General features: G+C 35.4%; 1 protein-coding gene across 2 annotated transcripts in view; it reads right to left on the minus strand.

The window, feature by feature from the left end:
• Positions 1-20,394, minus strand: part of LOC142334748 (tyrosyl-DNA phosphodiesterase 2-like) — a 36,957-nt gene extending 16,563 nt beyond the window's left edge. The window contains exons 1-4 of one of the 2 annotated variants that reach the window (XM_075383014.1): positions 20,003-20,394; positions 16,638-16,784; positions 11,927-12,298; positions 7,132-7,308 (exon numbers count right to left, since the gene is read on the minus strand). In XM_075383014.1, the coding sequence (XP_075239129.1) occupies positions 7,132-7,308; positions 11,927-12,298; positions 16,638-16,784; positions 20,003-20,195 (889 nt within the window). In that variant the 5' untranslated portion in view covers positions 20,196-20,394. Of the gene's footprint in view, positions 1-7,131; positions 7,309-11,926; positions 12,299-16,637; positions 16,785-19,998 lie in introns of both variants that reach the window. The other variant, XM_075383013.1, reaches the window with a different exon arrangement.
• Positions 20,395-21,812: the final 1,418 nt, after the last annotated feature.

Consider the following 21,812-nt stretch of genomic DNA (forward strand, 5'->3'; position numbering starts at 1 on the left):
ACAACCCACTTAAAATGTTCTATATTGATTCTTAAAATAGCTTTCCGGAAAGATAAGAACTGGCTGGGATTACACGGATACTTTCTAATCTCTGTTTATTTTAGATAAGCTGAGTACATGTAGCATAAAAACAGCAGACACTAAAGAAAATATCTTCTCGTCCATATAATTAAATGTTTGTAGAACTCAAACACTTCTATTTACGGTAGCAGACCACCCACAAAATGAGTTTTCAGTTCTTCGCTTAAACCAGATTCTTTAGATTCAATACTTTATAAGTAAAATATTTATATACTGTCTCAATCGTTGGAAATTGTATTGATATAGGTTTAAGCTTTGATAATTCTTGTTGATAACAACTAATCAGATTACTTCAACAGTAATTAACTCATTATATTTACCATATTCTTCTTAGATTTTTCTAACAGTCTTTTTTTTGGTATATTTTACAGTCTTCATCAATTTATTCAAGGCCACTTATACGATTGTAAACAGACGAAGATATCACTGAAATCTTAAAAAGTTTCCCATTGCAATTATACTAAAAGAAAAACATTCTTCCAGCAGTCGAACAATTGCATACGAGACTTTAAAAAAAGAAAATATTGTTATTGTTCAGCAAGAGTATCAAGGCAAAGACTGGAAAACTGTGAAACACATGGCATTACCTGTTGTTACTTTCGATTTCATTCAGTCTTTTAGATGTGAAAAAGCGTCATTTAAGGGAGCTCAATATACTCTGGAATTCGTTGCGGGCTGTACTCGTGAGTTTATATTTGACTCAAACGTTCTGGGAGATGATATTAGAAGAATTCTCTATGATTACGATGTTCAAGAAGTACCTATCTACGAAAATCAGGAAGAATATTGGCAGGATTTGGAGCTCATTGAAAACTTTCGGAAAATTCCAGCTATTACTGAAACTCCAGATTCAACAACCAAGAACTTAGAAAACTCGATAACATCTACAACAATTTCAACAAGTTTAATCAAAACACCCGAATGTAGTAGGCTCGTGGCAACCAACAGTCTTGAAACGCCGCCTGTCAGTTCTTGTCTTGCTCCAAAAAAACGTAAACTCTAAACTAGTCTCCTAAAACCTCAAACAGTTATAATCTTTTGAATTGCATTCGCTCAACCTTGATAAACTACTAATAATACAATAAAACATTGTTCGTTGTTTTGTTGATGTTTTAATTGTTTGTTCGTCTCTAGTGTTCTCTCATTTGATGGCTAAAAGTATGTTCTGAAAAAAAACACTTTCATAATGACAAATTCAATATGTTTTCATGGCAGGACTCTTGGAAGTTTGCTAGTTAAATCTGTTAGTTCAAGCGCAAGACATAAGCAGATTATTTACTTCCTTAATGTCTATTTTTTTAAGTATAAAAACAAGTGTTTACACTGACAGCTACAAAACGTCTTTCTGTACCGCTACTGTCATGAGAAAAAATAAAAAAGAAGGAACAATCGTCAACCGCTGGCATAGTTTGTTTACAAATCAAACTCAAACTCAAACTGAAACTCAAACAAATTCTTATAAGTTTGCTCTATTGCTATACAAGTACTGTGTTAAACTGTAATAACAAAACCACCCAATGCAGACAGTTGAACATGTAAACTTATTCAAAAATAAATCATAGACACTCTCGGTCGATCGGTCTCCCAATCACAATGGAATACGACAACTACTCGAGTATAATGACCTTCGGCAGTGACTATAGTAGTTAGTCATAGTATACATTATATTCTAAAAATAGATTGATGACACAGAGAGTTCTAACAACAACACATGCATAGCAACAACCACTCACCTCCTTGCCTATTACTATATTTTATTCTCATGCATCATCAAATAAAGGGTTATAAGAGTATTTGAGAGTACTGACTGATAGTAACAGACATAAAGAATACTACAAACAGTCAACAACCTATTGATGACAGTTTTTGGTTATAAAACATTTGATATAATCTTAGTACCAGGTAAAAAGATGTCCACAAAAAATTAACATTAACACCTGCAACCCAGCGCAAATTGTGTTTCACACAATTTTAATACTTCAAAATTTTTGAATTTTCCCAAAATTTTTCAAAGTTTTTTTTCAATGATTAGGCCCACCAGGTGAGATGAGGTCAACAAAAAATCGCCTTTGAGACCTGAAACCCAGCGCAAAATTCATTTCACACAATTTTAGTACCTCAAAATTTTTGAATTTTCCCAAAATTTTTCAAAGTTTTTTTTTTCAATGATTAGGCCCACCAGGTGAGATGAGGTCAACAAAAAATCGCCTTTGAGACCTGAAACCCAGCGCAAAATTCATTTCACACAATTTTAGTACTTCAAAATTTTTGAATTTTCCCAAAATTTTTCAAAGTTTTTTTTCAATGATTAGGCCCACCAGGTGAGATGAGGTCAACAAAAAATCGTCTTTGAGACCTGAAACCCAGCGCAAAATACAATTCATGCAATTTTAACACTTTGAATTTTTCATTTTTTTTTTCAATTTTTTTTTCAAAAAATTTTTTTTACTGATGAGGCTCACCTGGGCTGATTACAAAATGACAACCACTGGAACAGCAGTGCTTTTTCCCGACTAACATATAAAACAAACCAAACCTACCAAAAAACGTCAAAAAATTCAGAAATTTGCCAAAAATGTGTCTTACTGGGCACGCAACGGGGGGGGGGGACATTTGGGTGTTACTGTGTTCGCAACGGGGGGGGGGGACACGAAAAAATTTTTCGAAAAGGCGATAGTTTTTGGCGTTTTCCACCGCTCTTGCCAAAACGCCAAAAACTATCATTTTTTCGAAAATTTTTTCGTGTCCCCCCCCCCGTTGCGAACACAGTAACACCCAAATGTCCCCCCCCCCGTTGCGTGCCCAGTAAGACACCTTACTACTAACGACTTAAAGCGCGCAACTCAACCTAAGAATTGTATTAATAATTGAACAGAAGCAGAATTGACAAGAACGTTACATTATAGCCGTGACATTACACAAAATTTCGACAAAATGAAAAAGGCAGGACAAATTTTGAACTACTATTCAAGAGAATCAATAGAAAACTGAATATCGTAATATCAACAATTTTATATCAGAAAAAAGTATGATAGTTAACTAAGCAACCGACCCTACATATTGGAAAAAGAACAAAAAACTTATACTAAACGCTAATTTTATTCAAAAACTGGGGTTAAAGAAAAATCAACACAAGTTAAAAACTGCTTAAACAAGAGATGTGCAGAAAGTAGACACCAACACTGCGGAAAACCAACGAAAGTAACAAATCCAACAAATTCATTTATTAAAGGTTACTTCACAGTCAAAACATGCCCGTACCGAACTACAAGTCTAAATCAGTACTAGGCAAGTCTAAATCCAAGTCTTATTTCTTTTTCCAGTACTGGGCAAGTCTCGAAAAAAGTCTTACAAGTCTGACAAGTCTTGGCCAAGACTTGGGTAACACTTGCAAGTTGATTCCCAAGTCAAAACCAACTTTTCAAAAATTTTCGAGTGAAAATTTTGAATTCAAAAAAATTTCGCACGTGCCACGATTTTTGCATTAATTTTTAGGCACTTTCTCGGGGCCCCTGAAAACTGATGCCAACTCATTCCAACTGATGCCAGGGGACTCGGGAAGGTCAAATTGGGCCGTTTTCAGGTGTTTCTGGGCCGTTTTCAGCCATTTTTATACTTTTTGGTCGCCTGCGGCCAATTCAGTGTTGTAGTACTCTTTTTTAACTGAGTATAGGAAAACAGCTTTTGTTGTAGCTATTTTTGAGGCCCTGTTGATTTTTTCCGGCTACATTTGCCGGCTATTTTTGACCTTTTTTCGGCCGTTTTTGACGTTTTTTCGGCTATTTTTGACCTTTTTTTCGGCCATTTTTGACGTTTTTTCGGCCATTTTTGACGTTTTTTCGATCAGTTTTGGCGTTTTTTTCCGGCTACTTTTGACCTTTTTTCGGCCATTTTTGACGTTTTTTCGATCAGTTTTGGCGTTTTTTTGGCTATTTTTGACCTTTTTTTTTGGCCGTTTTTGACGTTTTTTCGATCAGTTTTGGCGTTTTTTCAATCAGTTTTGGCGTTTTTTTTCGGCTATTTTTGACCTTTTTTTTCGGCCATTTTTGACGTTTTTTCGATCAGTTTTGGCGTTTTTTTCCGGCTACTTTTGACCTTTTTTCGGCCATTTTTGACGTTTTTTCGATCAGTTTTGGCGTTTTTTGGCTATTTTTGACCTTTTTTTGGCCGTTTTTGACGTTTTTTCGATCAGTTTTGGCGTTTTTTCAATCAGTTTTGGCGTTTTTTGGCTATTTTTGACCTTTTTTTGGCCGTTTTTGACGTTTTTTCGATCAGTTTTGGCGTTTTTTCAATCAGTTTTGGCGTTTTTTTTCGGCTATTTTTGACCTTTTTTCGGCCATTTTTGACGTTTTTTCGATCAGTTTTGACGTTTTTTTTCGGCTATTTTTGACCTTTTTTTCGGCCATTTGAGACTGGATTAAGACTTGGCAAGTCTTGGCCAAGACTTGGATTAAGACTTCGCAAGTCTTGGCCAAGTCTGACAAGTCTTAAATGTGTTATGATCATAGCTCTGAATCAGTACTGATATTTAGACTTGGAATTAGACTTGCCCAGTACTGATATTGACTTGGCGTTAAGTACGGGTGTAACTACACATTCAGGTCATTCTTGATCTCATCCCTATAAAAGGTAGAAAGTTTATTTCCCTTTTAGAAATTCCACCAATGACGAAAATGACAAAATAACAAATGAAGCTTTCAACAATTCATTTCACTTGCTGAAAAACAAATTGTCTATAAGTCAAGACAAATATTAGATAGAAATTTCCTGAAAACACTGCTTAGACATGTACCATAGAGAGCAGCAGACAACACAGCACTACCCTATAACATTCACCCACTTTCATCTCCCCTCTAATGAACATCAGCGTATTCGCTAAATTGAGTGAGATTTTTAAATGATCTTCAAATACTGTCGAGTTGCAAAATTTAGCGATTCAAGTCCGAGACGTATAAAATGTAAAAATAGAATCATGTAAAGCTAATAAGAAACAAAATGCTGATATCAACTTACAGTAAATATCTTGGCTTCTGAGCTGACAGAGCCAAATTTCTTAACATAAAAAATAGAACGGTTCAAAACCAAGAGATTGCTATCAAGACCAAATGAATTGATAATTAGCAACTGGCCTCATATAGATATAAATGATGCCATGACGCAACAAAGTAAGAACGCAGAAACCCTTGATTACGGCCGTTCCAACAATCGAAGCTAAGTCCAAACCAGAGGAAATTGATTAGAGGAGATTATTGTTCATATCATTTTTACCGTCTCCAAGGTTTTGAAAATACTGAATTGGTGAGTTCTGATGAAATGTGAGACTTTTTCGCAAAAACAATTCCACAAATTAGAAATGAATACAAGTTTCGAGTTATATTACTTTCTTAAAGTTGATTTTTGAGCTCTAAACTATCTGAAATCTTCAATTGTCCAGAAACCTGTTATACAGAGAAAAATGTTTGGTAAAATAGTTTAAACCATCAGAAAACAAGGAAAGGGCGTAAAAAAATTTTGAAGCTAAATTTTCAGAAAAACAATTTTTTTTTCTTTTTGGAAATTGTCGGTCCATTAGTTAAAATTGTTGCTTTTTAGGCTTTAAACTGTACAGAATTACTGACAAATCTCCATTTAAACTATCTAAATTCACTACGATTTTTTTTTCGTTTGTTTATCGCAAGTTTGGCCGCGATCTGTCACCCTCAGACCCGAGCGATGTTATTTTCCTTTCAATTTTTTACTTTTTCCTTTGAAATTTCGAAGAGTTCCCATTAAAAAAATTTAATAACTTTTCATATATATCAAAACTAGATCCTGAGGGCTACAAAATGGGGCTTTTCCTTTTTCTCCAGGATGCGTACACCAAAATTGAAAATTTGACTGAAGAAACAAAGCCAACCTCACAAAATCGCGCTCTCTAAGGGCACAATGAGCCTGTTTCTACTACCAGCTAGCATTTGCTTTAAAGAACTGGTAGATTGCCAGAAAATAACTTCCATCTCTTCTTTGACCTGTAGTCTTAAAATAAACGAAAACAATGATACCTAAACACAACCTCTGAAAAAAATCAGATTGTTGCGATGATTTCAATTGATTTACACAGATCTATTAAAAAAGTGCCGTCAAATAACATTCAAATTTGACATTTGAATCTCACTTATTTGAAATAACATTTGAATCAGCGAAAAATCCGGATTTGACTGACTCTTCTCATTGCAAAAAATCAATGAGCGAAAGAGAGAAAAGTATAGTGAGAATGAGTAAGTCACGCGTGCCCAACATAATTTTTCAGGAAGATACAAGAAGCAATTGCTCCAATTACTCTTAAAAACGACTTCAAGCACGCAACTTAACCCAAAAATTCATTGATAATTGAACAGAAGCAGATTTGGCAAGAGCGTGACAATATAGTCGTAAAAAATGAACAAAATATAAAAAACATAAACCGATTAATGTCGGAAGAAATGCTCTCAAACGACACCCGAGGCAATTTAATTCAGGGGAGGTAGCCTAGATACATTTTTCTTTATGGGTGGAAAAATATTTAACCACATCGGGATTCGAATCATGAACCTACCGATCCCCGAAAAAAGCAGAACAAAAGAGCAAAAAAGTCACTTGAGAAGTGAAAGAATGTTCTAGAAGAGAAGCGCAAAAACGTTCAAGCGAAAAATTTCCATTAAAAAGACCAACACGTTTACAATAATTGCTACGAACTTCATTCGAGAGCCATTAAAGACAGAAGTATAAGTTCTGAACTCCTATCCAAGAGAATAAAAGAAAATTGAAGAAAAATTACATATTAACTAAACACTATGATAATTAACTAAGCGATTGATCCTACATATTAGAGAAACACAAAAACTTAAATGAAACATAACCGACACAGAGACCTAATAGAATCTGATTCAAAAAACAAAGTCAAATAATAACCGTTTGAGTTTATTAGGCTAATAAGAAAACCAAGAAAGGACAATAATAGCTCGGTTCAGATACCGCAGACAGTATGAAAAGAAAGAGACAAAAAAGTTTGATTTTAAATAAAGAAGTTACCAGATTCAATCCAAGCATCCTTTATGCTGGACATTTTTTCCACAGTAGTCAACTCAGCATCTCTTAAATTCAGATCACCAGCCAGGAGTTTGAACTGGGCAACGTCATTTCCAGTCATCTCATTCACACATTGTTGAAGTTGCTTTACTCTAGTCTGATACACAGCTTTCGTACTTTCTAAACACCAGCATCAGTTCACGATGAACACTTGTTGAGCAAAAACTTTTAGGGACACACAAAAAATTGACATACAATTGAGATGCACCGAGGTTTCAGATACGATCAAAAGCAATTGTCTGAAATTTTCCTTACTTGAAGTTTTCCTTACTTGAATTTTTCCTTACTTAACTTAAAATTTATGTTTGAAGATCTACAACTAATTAGAAATCATATCTCTAAATTAGCCCACAATACAAGGTACGTCAACAATGGCGTAGGATCAAAAATCCCGACTGTTAATGCCTCATATTAACTTCGCTGATTTTACCGCGATTGTAAGATTGATGCTTAAGACTTTATAACCCAAAATTGTAACAGAATGAGAAGTCGATGGTAACCGGATGTGCTTTGCTTGAATTGGTTTATATACAGAAACTAAACATGTGAAACGAAGGAAATAGATACTGATAAAAGACAGGATACGGTAGAAGGACAAGAGGCTCTTTGTCGTATTCACCGACCGCTCAACAATTTCCACGTGTTTGTGGACAAGATCACTAAGCGCGTATTGTTTGATCGCTTTTATCGTCGAAAGCATTTAAATTAAGATGGGATGTCTTAAGATGACCTCAGCTCTTACAATTAAAGAAAGCAAGGGCTATTTTAAATTTGAGGTTGTAATGTCGCCAAAAAATAGTTCACGTGCATGAGCCACAATTATTCTTGTGGAAGTAAAAATATCAAAGCCAGAAAATAGCTCCAACTGCTTCGAAAAATTGCAGCATCCAAATACGGACAAAAAATCAGACAAAGCTGGTCAAAATATATTAGGTTGACAAGATCTTCAGTTGTGTTTGAGAAAATTATCTCAGCCATGAATTTAATCTAATATTCACCCTACGAACCTTAACAAGACCTTTCCTATGAACAAAATTAGAGAATCGACGAAAGTTCGAAAAAAGTGTTGAAGTGATATTCTAACAAGACCTTTCCTCCTCCAAGTAGAGCATTCTAATTAGATCTTTCCTCCTCCCCCTTCTCGCTCAATGTTGAAAAAAGAGTGAAATAAACTCGGTTGAGACCTTAGCCATCTACTCAGAAAAAAAAACGAAAAATTAACGATTTGAATACATGTTGAATCTAAGATGTAGAAAAAAGAACCAAAAAAATAAAACTTTCTGGATATCTTAGAATTTTGTCTGTTAAAAAGCCAAAGATTTCTATCACCATAACGTCTCGCATCCTCTTCCGTGATCCGTGTCTAGCGCAGGCAAAAAATGAACAGATAAGAAGAAATAAGATAACATCAATACAAATTATTTCATTTTAGAGCTTCACATATAGAGCAGCAAAAAAATTGACAGAATAATTTTGAGCAAGTTTTCATTGTACTTAATAAAAATTAAGAAGCCTTCGAAAATTACACATGATGCTAATTTAAGATCAAATTTAATATTCGTTGAGATAAGGACAACCTAAAATTGCCCAAATCATCTCGAATTGGTCGTAGAAAATACCAGACTAATAACAGACAATATAGTTTCGCCAAAAAATCTTAGAAAGAAGAGAATCTAAACGGCAAAAACATCTTTAACAAGAGACAGACAAGCTTTACCTTCCCCTTTTGAAGAAAACTTTATTACAAAACGACAATGAAAAATAGGCGCAAAAGGACAAAATAGCAAAAAAAACATATTTTTTCTCTCTGGAAAACAGTAAGTACAAAAATCATTTCTTTACTCTTTACTTTTAAAAATTGTTCACTTCAGCACTTTTTTCGAACTTTCACTGCTTCTATAATTTAGCTCAACCTATCAGAAAAAAGTCAAAAGAACTTCTCAAGATACTAGAAAAACAGACTTGACTTACCTTACAAAAACTGGTTTAACAGAATATCAAATACCACGAGCTAATACCTGATTTAAATTGTATACTTTTACTCAAACCTATGCATATTGTACCTCAAAATGCCTAAAAAAGAACAATACAGAAAAAACTGCACCAAATTCTGAACTTAACAAAGTCATTCCAAACTTATTGAAAACTAAATTTAACGCATTTAATATAAATTAAAGTGAGAGCAGAAGTCGATTTATCGAGTGAGGTAAGTCATTGTTGCTCAAAGATATCACACGATTGACCTAAAAACCAATACAGAAAGTAGTAGAAAATGACGTCACGCACACAGTTATGTGAAAGTCACCAAAAAAGCAGGAGTTAGAACTTTGAGCGAACAATCGAATGGTCGCAGCAACAATAGGGAAGATGCTGCGCGACAAAGCTATCCTTTGAGCGACGAAACTATCGCTTCGGGGCTATCAATATTTAATAACTAAATTGAAATTTTTCGAAAAAAATCGTAATGCTTACTATGTTATGGTCACCATACTCTATTATCAACAGCTTACATAATACAGGACTTTTATGATCTTTAAAGGCTTAGAGTGGACTAAAAGTGGCTTTAACATTTGTGATAAAAATACTTACAAGAGGCAAAACATTCATGGCCGAAAAAATCTATCAGCCAATTCATGTTAAAACTCATTTCCGATTACATTAAAATATTTAACAAAAACAAAAACCTAGATGACCGCAATATAGTTTTGTTTTCTGATTACAGCTTCGCAAATATAATTGACACAACCGAATACTATCGGCGGTGTTACTTCTGAGCAACTGGTGGCGGCTTGTTTCTATTACAGACTGATTAGATAAAGTAGGGTTGTGGCGGCATGTAGGGGACAATACATTCACTAGTGGGCTTCAAATGACGTCATTTGAGGTTATCATAGATTAATTCAAGATTGATACAAAAAAACTACCAAATTAGACGCACTGTTAATTTTCCTTTTAATTATAAACATCCAAAATTGCGACTCAGAGAAATTTTTACGCATAAAGCAAAACGTAAAGGACGCAAAAGTCTCTCGAAAAGTCTAGCAAAAATTTACATTAAGATACACACACTACGAAATTGCTTGGGCGTAATTTACGTAACTCAATTCACTGAGAAAACCTGACATCAACCGCACAGCGGTTCAAGATAAAGGCCAAAATTTTGAGTGACTTTAAGAGTCACTTAGTCGTTTGAAACAATAAATTGCACGTATGAAAACTGGTACGGTGGATAAGAAAATCTTCAAAACTTCATTCTAGAATAAGTAACAAACAATGAAGAATTGATCTTAACAAAAACGGACCATTTACCAGTTTAGAAGCATTTGGATTGCATTGTTTACCGTTCGAAACATTATGCTCGCGCTACGTTCTGAACCTAACGAGTCAGCTTAACACTGCTGAAAGCTTGCATTAGTCAATCAGCTTGCATTAGTCAATCTTGGATTCAATGAGTGCGCTAACCAATTTTCTGCCTCCACAGTGTGAGGACATTGAGCGCAGGTTAAGCAGAGCGGGCGGCATTACGGGTTCAATGAGGTGGCGGAGGGTGAAGTGGTCGGGGGGGGGGGGGGTTATGTCTCCTAAAAGTTTTGTTGGATCGTATACTAAAAAAATATTTTACCATAAGGCTCTAGAGAATTTAATGCCCTGCGGGCTTAACCTGTTTATCCCGTTTTTGAGGACGATAAATCAAATACTCACATAAAAAATTGCCATGAACTTCGTTCAAGAGCAATTAAAAAAGAACAGACGAAAAGTTGGTTAACACGAAACATAGCTGGCAGATTGCCAGAAAATAGCCGTAATAGCTTCGTAGATCTGTAGTCTCAAAAAACAGTAAAAAAGAGACCAAAAAATTTGTCTTTTCATTGAAGGCTGATATGTTATATTTTGATTAAAAATCTGTATAAGTTTTTGCTGCCTCTATTAGCTGCTCTCAAATAACTTTCATTTAGAATGACAAAAACCCATTTGACCTTATCTCTTTGAATTAAAGTAATTAAAAGTCAATTTCAAAGTGAGGAAGTCATTTTTGAGTGTGAGGTAAGTCAAGTGTGACCAAAAATTTAATTACGCGAGTGAACAAGAAACTCGCTCCACTGAGGGAAAAATGACGTCATACACGCACTTCAGTTGAAATTGCATGGATGAATAAAAAAAAACAGATTTGAAGTGGTTGTGACGTCATATGGTCGTAACAAAAAACGCTACGACGAAATAAAAAAAAACATAGCAAGACAAGTCCTGACGCACAATTCAAAGAATTTTCATTGACTAAACAGAAAACTAGACCTAGAACGGACTTTGAATGGATTGAGAAAAACATTTAGAAAAAAATCAAATCCAAAAAATTGAAAAAACTGTAAATATCAAAGTGAAATTGCCGCATGTGAACAAAAAACCACTACCGAGAAACCGAATTTTTGTTCAAACACAGTTTCCTCACTCTACTTCAAATTTAGAGCTAAAAAATTTCTTTGAATTGTAAAAAATCAAGAGAAGGCCAATAATAGTCCCAGCTATCGCTGTGCGGCTATTAAAAACCACAAAAAGACCAGCAGGACTAATAATTGCTACAAACTTTGATACAGATGAACTTGCCATTGTCAATTTGATTTTTAATTGAACAGTAATTTTTAAAACTCAGCACTATTGGGACCGCGAGCAAAGTACTACCCATCTTTCCTTCTTTCTCGTGTTTGCTTTGGCATAAATTTTTAATCTAGCATAAAATTACCTAAATGCGTGGTGTAAAAGCTCATAGGAATCCCGAGGAACTCCGCATCACATCTGATCAAATTCCTTCCCATATCACTTGCAGTGTACTTGATGGTGTGAAAATTGACATTCGAGAATGTTGACTTCCGTACCAACATGACCACAAAATAACCAAAATCAGTATCCGGTTTATATACCAGGAAATCCTTCAGAAAGACATCGTAAAGGGACATCAACACCGGATCTATTATCTCTTGCAGCATCACAATGTCGGGTTTCCTTGATTTAATTTCGTTGAAAATTGCTATCATTCTGGATTTAAGGAGTTTCTCAGAAAGACAGTCAACGTTCCATGTCATAATTCGTAGAGTTATGATGACGTCATCAACATCTAAATAGAGGCGATAATTGTTTGGGTGTGGCTGTGTGAAAATGACAGACGAACCAAAATATAAAAATTTTATGGCTGAGGCATGGCCAAACGCGATAGATTTTATTATTTAGAATTGTCTATGTCGATTGTTGGTGAATTGAGCGCATAAAATAACAGTGCTTTAGATTTCTTAGCCCATCAGATCCGATGAAAATTCCATTATTTGGTACGTCCACTTATGAGATGTCACCTCAGTGGGTAACAGCTATCAACGCTCATGAAACTCTGGGAAAGAAAAAGTTAACGAGTCTTGGTGATGAAGCCGATTGCGAAGTGCAAATTTGATTTTAGATAAGACTAGGTTACCTTTCAACAGAACAAATGATTAATTGCCATTATGAAAGCGTGGTTATGTTTCGACACCGATATCAATCCAACACCGCTTTCGACACCAATATTAATCTGACAACGGTTTCGACACCGATATTAATCTGACAACGGTTTCGACACCAATATTAATCTGACAACGGTTTCGACACCAATATTAATCTGACAACGGTTTCGACACCGATATTAATCGGACATCAAGGTATGAAATTTAAAGTACAATGAAAAAAATTGCTTGATTTTTACACAATTACACAAGTTTTGGAAAACTTTCTATCATTTTTCCTGCTTCTTTTTAATCTCCAGCTCTATTAAAATTCCAAACGTGGGTTAAAGAAGCAAGAAAATGGACCTATGTACGTATCAGAACTCGGCCTACTAAAAAACTTACTGACCTTAACACATTTCACAAATCGACATTTTAACAAAAATTGGCTCAATATCAGTCATTAAAAAGGACCGACTAATTAGTTTTTAAAAATGGGGCTCATTGCATATAAACCGGGAAAACAATCGTAGGATTTCAATCGCAGAAGTTATTTGCGCACTTGTCTAAAAACCTCTCTTAATTGTTCCTGTTTCCATTAAAGTTGGCGTCAGTCCTCTTTCATGTGTACACTGTTAATAAGAAAGAAAACGGTTGAAAGACTGTAAAAAAATTGATACTACGCATATTGTTGGTAAAAAGAGTGTAATTTTTTATCAGTCCAACCTAAATTACACTCTACGCAAAGAATGTAAAAAGATTTGAGAAAAGATTTGTTATACAGTGTATTTTATCTTTTAAAAATTACACTCTTTTCCTCGGTAAATGAGTGGAATACGCATTACACCTAATACCCGCTAATTAGGGTTGGATTAAAGGTGAAAAGGTGGCTCGGGCAGTTTCAAAATAATGAACAAACATCTCTAGTCAAACATTTGATTTGATGAACGTATGCTCCCCTATTGTGCCTACAACAGATGAATTTACCATAACTAAAAGATTCTTTATCATTATTTAATAACCCAGTTTTAACAAATCATAGAAGTTAAAGTGAAGATCGAATCTAATTCGAAGATAGACAAATTGTTTATTGCTTCAAAATTTGCTCAATCAAATTACCATTATTAAAGAATTATTCAAAAACCGTCCAGTTGTAATTTTCAAGAACCAGTCATTGTTTTGAAAGTTGAGCTGGAAACTTCCAAAATGAATTATTGACTAACAAAAATTTTTATATTCGTACCAATTTGTACATTTCTAGTACATCAATTCAATATTCAAGTAGCCGGTATATTTTACAGCTTAAACATGAACCGACTAACGAAGGACAATTTGCTCTCGAACGACAGGTGGGGCAATTTTATTCACAGGGGCAGTAGTCTGGAAAATTTTTTACGCGTGCAAAAAGTTCCGACCATGGTGGGGGGGGGGGGGTTCGATACCCGGTCTCTGGCGTACCACCATTACCCTCCCGCCCATCAAGGCCTTTTTATAACTTGTCTAATAATCGGTTTTGTTTTAGCAACAGACTTAATTTCTAAATAAGAGCAATTTAGGTTAAACAAAAATAAACTTCAAGCTTTAAAAAGTCACTCGAGAAGTAGATCGAAAGAACGTTCTAGAATAAAATTGTCAAGCAAAAATTGTGCAAAGACACTTATTTAAAAAAAATTGCTTCAAACATCGTTAAGCAGCAATTATGAATATACTAGATAGGCTAAATGTTTACCAACCTCATCTTCCTGTAAGTTAAAGAAATTCTTCAAAGTGACAGAAAACTTCTGTACAAAGTCTTACGCAATAAATTCTGGAAAGATGAGAAATGTGAGCCAAAATTACATTGAAAGTGCAAGTCAAAAAGATTTCGTAAGGTTAATGAGATATTCAAAAATTGTAACAGACCTCGATCAAAGCATAAAGCCTGCTCTCGATGCTTTTTAATTACGTTTTATTCCCTGAAGCCGTGAAAAAAGGAGGTCTAAGAAAACTAATTTCTGTTACAATTGTTGTACCTAATTTGTCTTAAATTTGTTTCAACCTTTCCTCGATTAAATTTTCGCAAACGTGCGCAAAATTTTATTCATTCATCCAAAAAAACAGTCTTGTTTGCTAAAAACTCTTTTAATGGAAAGCTAAAACATAACCGACTAAAAGTCGGAAGAATTGCTCTCGAACGACTAGTGGGAGCTCTTATCAATTGCAGCCTGCTTCAGTCGGGGTGGAGGGGGGGGGGGAGGAGGAGCCTAAATGGGACTAAGAAGTTAGTTCAATAATGGGCTTCAAATAACCACATTAGAGGTTAACATTTACCACTATTAAGATTTGAAGTAAAAAATGGCACCAGTTTCGGCGCACTTTTCATTTGACTTATAGTATTAAATTGCCGCCAATTGAATTCAGCTGCCTGAAATTGTGATTGAGAGAGACTTTTAGATCACTCCAAACGCAAAAAGTCAAGGGCGTAAAAGTCACTCGAAAAGTCAAAATTGTCAAGCAGAAATTTTGCATTAAAAAACACACGTTTACAATAATTGCTATGAACTTCGTTCAAGAGCAATTAAACATTTTCTAGAAAGGGGAGTATATTAAGCGTGAAAAACACGGAAAAGTGAAAAATACTAGGCCTGCTTTCGTCTACGAGTCAGACCTTAAAAACTCTCTTCTAGGAGTTTCAAGTGAACAATCAGATTTTTATACTATTCCTTTTCTATTTTTTCAAGCCATTAAAGTTTTATGCAGAAGTTTTTTCTCAAGTTTCTCAGAAACAATTTTGTTTGCAATAAAAGCGGGAAGTTTGAAAGATTAGGCGAAAAAAACCGTAAGCGCGCTGACAAGGAATCAGACAAAGAATTGAAGTCTTTCTTACTTTCTCTCGAAGAAACAAAAACCTGTGACCACAAAAATAAATCTTAATTTTATGAGCTTGGCAATGATACCACTTCTCTATGTCTCCGTAAAATGACCGGCTCAAAGCCACTGTGCAGTACAAGACCACGCTCTAAAAATGTTGATAACTCCATTTCAAGGAGTTTCGGAACATTATCGATAATTTGGCCAAATTCCTAATACCCGAAGTTAACAAATGTTCAATTGGACACTCAATCTGTTGAGGATACGGACACCGACAAAACAGAATTTTTTGATGTTTTTACGGGATATTTAATAATAATCGAATAGTATCGATCCGTTATACAAAAATATCTTGGTTTTATCAACCACGTTTCATATAAATACTAGCTTATGAAAGTATTCTATATTTTCAAGTTGTTTTAGAGTACAAGATCCAATTTGAGTTTCGAAAAAGCGAGAAGTGAAAAATTTTGGAAAATTTAAATCATCTTTTCGGAAAAATATTGGTTCAACAACCGATTCAATTTTTGCTCCCCTCCAGTATCCTTCAAAGAGTCAATTTCAGAGTAGGGAAGTCATTTTTGAGGGAGGTAAGTAACTTGTGATTCACGCCAAGAAGCATAATCACGCCAATGAACAAAACACTCTCCACTAAGATGAAAAAAGACGTCACGCACGCAATTCAGTCTTGAGACGAAGTAAAAAACAAAACAGAGATGTCCTGAAACAATTCGAAGAATTTTCACTGACTAAACAAAAACTAAATCAAGAATGGACTACGAATGGATTGGAGAAACCACTTAGAAAAAATCCGATGATAAAAAATCCAGTCGAAAAAACAGAAGAATCAATGTCAAATTGCGCATGTGAACAAAAACCACAAGAGAGAAACTTGCTATTAATAACACTTTTATATTTCTCCGCAATAGAAATCAATCAGCCAAAATTTGCTTAGCTTAACAAAAAGCAGGGCTGGTATAAAATTCATAGCCTCCAAAAAATATTTGGAGGGTTGGAAGAAAAATGCTCTCAGAACACCACAAAACTGCACCGCCTAATACTCGCCTAATACTCACCTCAATAACAAAACATTGTTATTTCAAAACGATTTAAAGGAACTTGAAACTACCTTACATGATTCATCGTCTTCAGCCACCAATCCTGCCACATTCTCTGAGTCGTCATCCAAATCAATAACTTCAGTTTTAACGTTTTTAGTCTCGCATCTGGCCGTACTTCTATTGGTAAGAGTCTTCTGTACCACACTGACTTGATTCTTCCTTACGCAAATATTTCCGATATAAAGTACAGTTAGAAACATTCCTCATAATCAAAGATCAATAATCACAACAGCGTAACAAGCAATTAAGTGATTTACGCTTCCATGAGTTTTTGCACGGACTTGTGCAAAAATTTATTAAAGCAGAATTCTAAATTTAAAAAAAAACTTTATCCACGGGCCATTTTAATCATCAGGTTCACAGGTAGAATAAACATTCATTTGCCTTTAAACTACAAATGCAGACTAGGAGCCCGAAAGACAATTCAGCAACGCTTGAATTCAATCACCAGCTTATCACGGCCACACCTTTAATGCTCTGTGAGATGTAACCCAGTCGCGCCACTCGCTAAACTAAAAAATTTTCAGCTCACCACCACTTTTTCGTAAAATTGTACTGCTTTGTCCACATAGTTTTAGACTGCCATCCTCATACACAAGCTTCACATTGAACTCTGTAACTACCTCGAGCCCAAATAGGAGCAGAATTGCATTATACTTTCCATAACGCTTACAGAAAAAATATAAAAACGGCCGGCAGATGGCGAGAAAAAGGCACCCTTCTAGATCAGCCCTAAAAAGAGCTGATGAATGAAAAACTTCGACGAGTTGAGTTTACGAGACGAATAAAGCTCATTAATTGGATTTCATTGTCAAAAAGTAGCGAAAACATAAATAGGAGCATATATATAGCGAAAACAAACATAAATGTATGCCATATATTTATCTTTTCGCTATATCTTTTTTTCCACTATCAACTGTGTCATATTTTCCTTTTTTCAAACAAAAGAACAATGGGTCAATTGCACCAGAAGCCTTTTCTAAATTTAACTGGTTGACGCAAATGAGATTCGCATATGATTTGACTTCCAAGAAACTTACGGACAACATCGGTGTATTTGTCCTGCTCCGAAGCCTAGGGTCATACCCAATGCTCTTCTTTACATTGGTTCAGATCAATTTTGACAATCTGATCTCGCTCCATCACATTCGGTTTGTGTTATGTTTAACTACATTCCACTGATGTGGTGCTTATATTTTCCTCAGTACACCCAGATTGGCGAAATTCAAATTCTTCAAATTAAAAAATGTCATTACAATCACAAAGAAAAAAATATTTCTCTAAAGGCTTAAAATGCCTAGACAAATTTAAAGTTCACAAATTTTTTTAAGTTACCAAGTTCAAAGAGCTTAAACATTACTGGATGCGGGGGGTCCACTGCATCAGGAACTGCAGCAGTTTGTGATACTCTAACTGCAGCAGTTTGCGATGGATGGCAGTGGCTAGAGACCTTAGCTATGCTGTTTTTCACGTATTTCTGCTCAGAAATTTGCGATTATATGGAGTATTTAAAAGAGAACAATTAGAGTACAGTTTAAATTATAACATTCGCTTTCTTCTTGTATTTGCTAATGATGTCTCAATTTTGCTGAAAATTGTATCATTGGTGAAATGCATTTATATTTACTGCAAATTAAGCTAAGTTAAAAATTAAACTGAACAGCCCTCGTGGCCTTAGCCTTAGAGAAATGAAAAGCTTCAGAAAATAGGATGACCAGAAAAACACCTAGCAGCAACCAAATATTAACTTCAGGATTGCATATAACGATCTGATGCACTTATTGGACGAATTGGATGATAAAGACTTGAGAATTATCCAGAGTCTATACTATCAGCAAGAAGCAGGCATCAAAATAGGAGACAAAGTCAGCGAGATGGTGCCGACCAAAAGAGGCAAGACAAGGTTGAGTACTGTCACCGGATCTGTTTTCTTTTTAGCGAGTATTTGACGAGAACGATGACGCACCTCCCTGGCCTGGTCGTTGGGGGCGTCAACATCAACAACTTGGGATACGCCAATGACACGGTGTCAATAGCCACATGCACAGAAGACTTGCAAATCCTGATGACACAACTCCACTATGTTAGCAAAAAGTTTGGAATGGAAATAGTCATGATGGCCATCTCAAAGAAAACGAGATCACCGTCTTGTGAAATAAGAGTGGGCGATGAAACCTTGAAACAAATTGATTATTTTAAATATCAAGGCTGCACGATTTCCTGGGACTTTAGAGACGACATTGAAGTAACCATCAGAAGCGCGCAAGCCAAGGCAGCATTCCAGCAGCTGAGAGGTATTCTGTGTATCAACAAACTGTCTTTTGAATGTAGGTATCGTGTACTGAAACGTTATGTACCCGATTGATTATACATACTGCTCTGAGACTTGGACCATATCGAAGCATGTTCAGGATAAGATGTCTGGCTTTGAAATGTGGTGCAGGGACAAAATGCAAAGAGTGTCATGGACGGCCCGGATGAGCAAAGTGAATGTCCGAAAATTATCATGTGGACAAGCGAGTCTCCTTAAAGATAACAAAGAAAGGCAATTTCGTTTCCTGGGGCACGTCATCAGGAAACAGCAACAGGAAAAGCTGGCACTCAAAGGCAAAATAGAGGGGAAAAGGCAAGAGGAAAGCAGAGGATTCTCTACAACAGTTTTCGGGAAGTCCCAGCTCCATCATCCATGCTGCCAGAAGTCGAAAATCTTGGAACTTTTTTTTTTACAAATGAGGCGATTAACGTTTGTTAACAGATATGATGTTGAGAAAAGAAGAAGAATGGCTATATTGTCTGCCCCAAAACTGTGATATAGATCAGGAGGAAAACTGAACTATTTGTGCCTTAAAATTAACAAAAAAGCTTCATCATTATTGCAAATAATTTGGAATCATAGATTGTGGAATCAATGTTCATGATCATCCTCCTTTATATTCTTTCTAGAGCAGCGTCCGCAATGTTCACCGGACTAAAGAGAAACTTAATATTGCTTTATTATTGACACTTATTTCTAACGGGAGACAGAGCATTGACAGAAGTAATCTTTCCCGTTTGTCTCGCATTACAATGTGTGCGAAAGTTGCTACAGCAATTACTCTATGGAGTTCCAAATAATATGCACCCACTGAGCTAAAGGATCACAAATGAAGTCCGATTTATTCTGCCACCCCCCATCATTTTTATGACCCAAACTTACAAATTGTGCGATTATACAGCACGGTTCTATGTCAAACATATTATGTGCACTGCAAACAAATTATATGCCCATTGGACGGAAGAGAGAGAGAGGGGGGGGGGGAGAATAGATCCCTGATACGGTCCAAAATATCTCTGATTTTCAGCCTAATTTATCGGAAGCATTTGCTCGCAAATACCCATCTTCATGATCACCAGTATCAATGTTGTCATCCTGGTCAGCAAACAGCTGTTCATATATCTGAAGAGTTACATTGAACTGCCAGTTGTTTTCACTCAACAGACAATAAGCCAAGTCTAGGTCACAATCAGTAGCTTGAGCAAACGCGTACACTAACTGCTGCTGATCAGATGTCAGCTGAATTCTGTCAGCCATTCATTAAATATCTGAAACAGATTACGAGACAAAACTATACAGGTAATAGCAGGATCTATATCGTAGTTAGCAAAATTGGTTGCAAAAGATTGCCAGCAAAGCAAAAAGCCCTTTTTGAAAAAGTTTTAGAAAGGATTTGATTTGAGGTTCAACCAAAAACTGTGAAAAAATTAGAGCAGAAGTTTAAACAAAGTGTAGCGAGAAAAACACGTGGATCCAAAAACAGCATCAAAGAAAATAACTATACATCGTCGCTGAAACTCTTAATGATAACAGGAGGTTCTTGAATATCACTAAATAGCAAACATTCTATAGCTGATAGCGAAACCTAAAAAAAGAATCTCCAAAAAATTTCTTAGCTTTCTTACAATCCAAATATTTGGATTGTATTGGTGCGCTGTCTTTTTCATAAAACTATGTTCCCAGTTTTTTCAGTTCCTTGACTGAGAACAAATTAGAGTGGTGAATTTAGTAAAGGTGAAGTAGTAAAGGGTTCGAAAAATCGAGGTATGAGGCGTGATTTTTTTCCAACATTTAAGGTAGAGAGAGAATTTGGTGTATGAACAAATTCTCATTTTGAGTGTAAATTTTCGCATGTGTCCATTTGACTTCTGTTTTGGTGTTTCCTGCCTTTAGTGTCATTAAGCAATTGTTTTAATTCATTATGGCGGACCTAGTTTTTTACTTCGTCAAATAAAAAATTCTTTTGCTTTAGCTTAGTTCACAGCTTGTTCAACAACTTGCTTAAAATCTGTTTGATTTCTCTAGGCTAGTTTTTCTCATTCTGTTCAAAAATTCTTTCAAAAAGGAGTTACTCAGCAGAGCCGTCTAAAATGAACAGTCGATAACAAATAACGAAATAAAAAATACAAAGGCGATAATCCCATAAAGCCCAATTTTATATTCCCTCTTCTTCAACTTTGTTTTATAAGTTTTAGTTACCCTCTCCAATAATTTTCGGTAGATACCAGACCCTGTATCCTCTCATTATAAGTAAATCTAACTACAAACTGAAATCAAATAAATTTGGATTTTCTTGGTACAACTTTCTTGTTCTTTTTTGGTACCACAATTAATCTTTTCCCTTTTCTCCAATCATTCAATCCCAATCGGGAGGTTATTTCAATCTATGGCGGCGATCTGCAGGGTAGTTTTAATTTTTGTTCCCTTGTGTTGTCTTGCCACTTAGTATCATTATTGGCAACAGGTCTCATTTGTCTCATGAGCCAAAAATGAAAGTAATTAATGGCTCGAGTACTTTGCTAGTGGTTTTCATGACTTTGAAACCACTTGTTTTAATCTCTTAGTCTGATTTATGGCAGGTCTCAACAATTGCTAAAGATGCTTAATATAATCAAATTAATCGTTTCAGTTCATAGTTATTGCCTTCTATGACGTCTAGGCTCTTCGTCCTCAAAAACCATTAGTAAATTTAGAGTTTTGCTAATATTTGTTGAAATTCTTGCTGTCTTGACCTATAACCTCAATAATGACAGGTCTCATTGGTTGGTAATGGACGTTCAGTGAATCCAAATAATTGTTTCAGTGGGAAGTTAATGCCGTCTCTGACTTTTCGACTATTTGTTCTCAAAAAGCATTTGAACTTTTGAGGTTTTG

This window comes from Convolutriloba macropyga, chromosome 2 (assembly GCF_964194025.1).
Source record: "Convolutriloba macropyga chromosome 2, txConMacr16.3, whole genome shotgun sequence".
Classification (NCBI taxonomy): Eukaryota; Metazoa; Xenacoelomorpha; order Acoela; family Convolutidae; genus Convolutriloba; species Convolutriloba macropyga.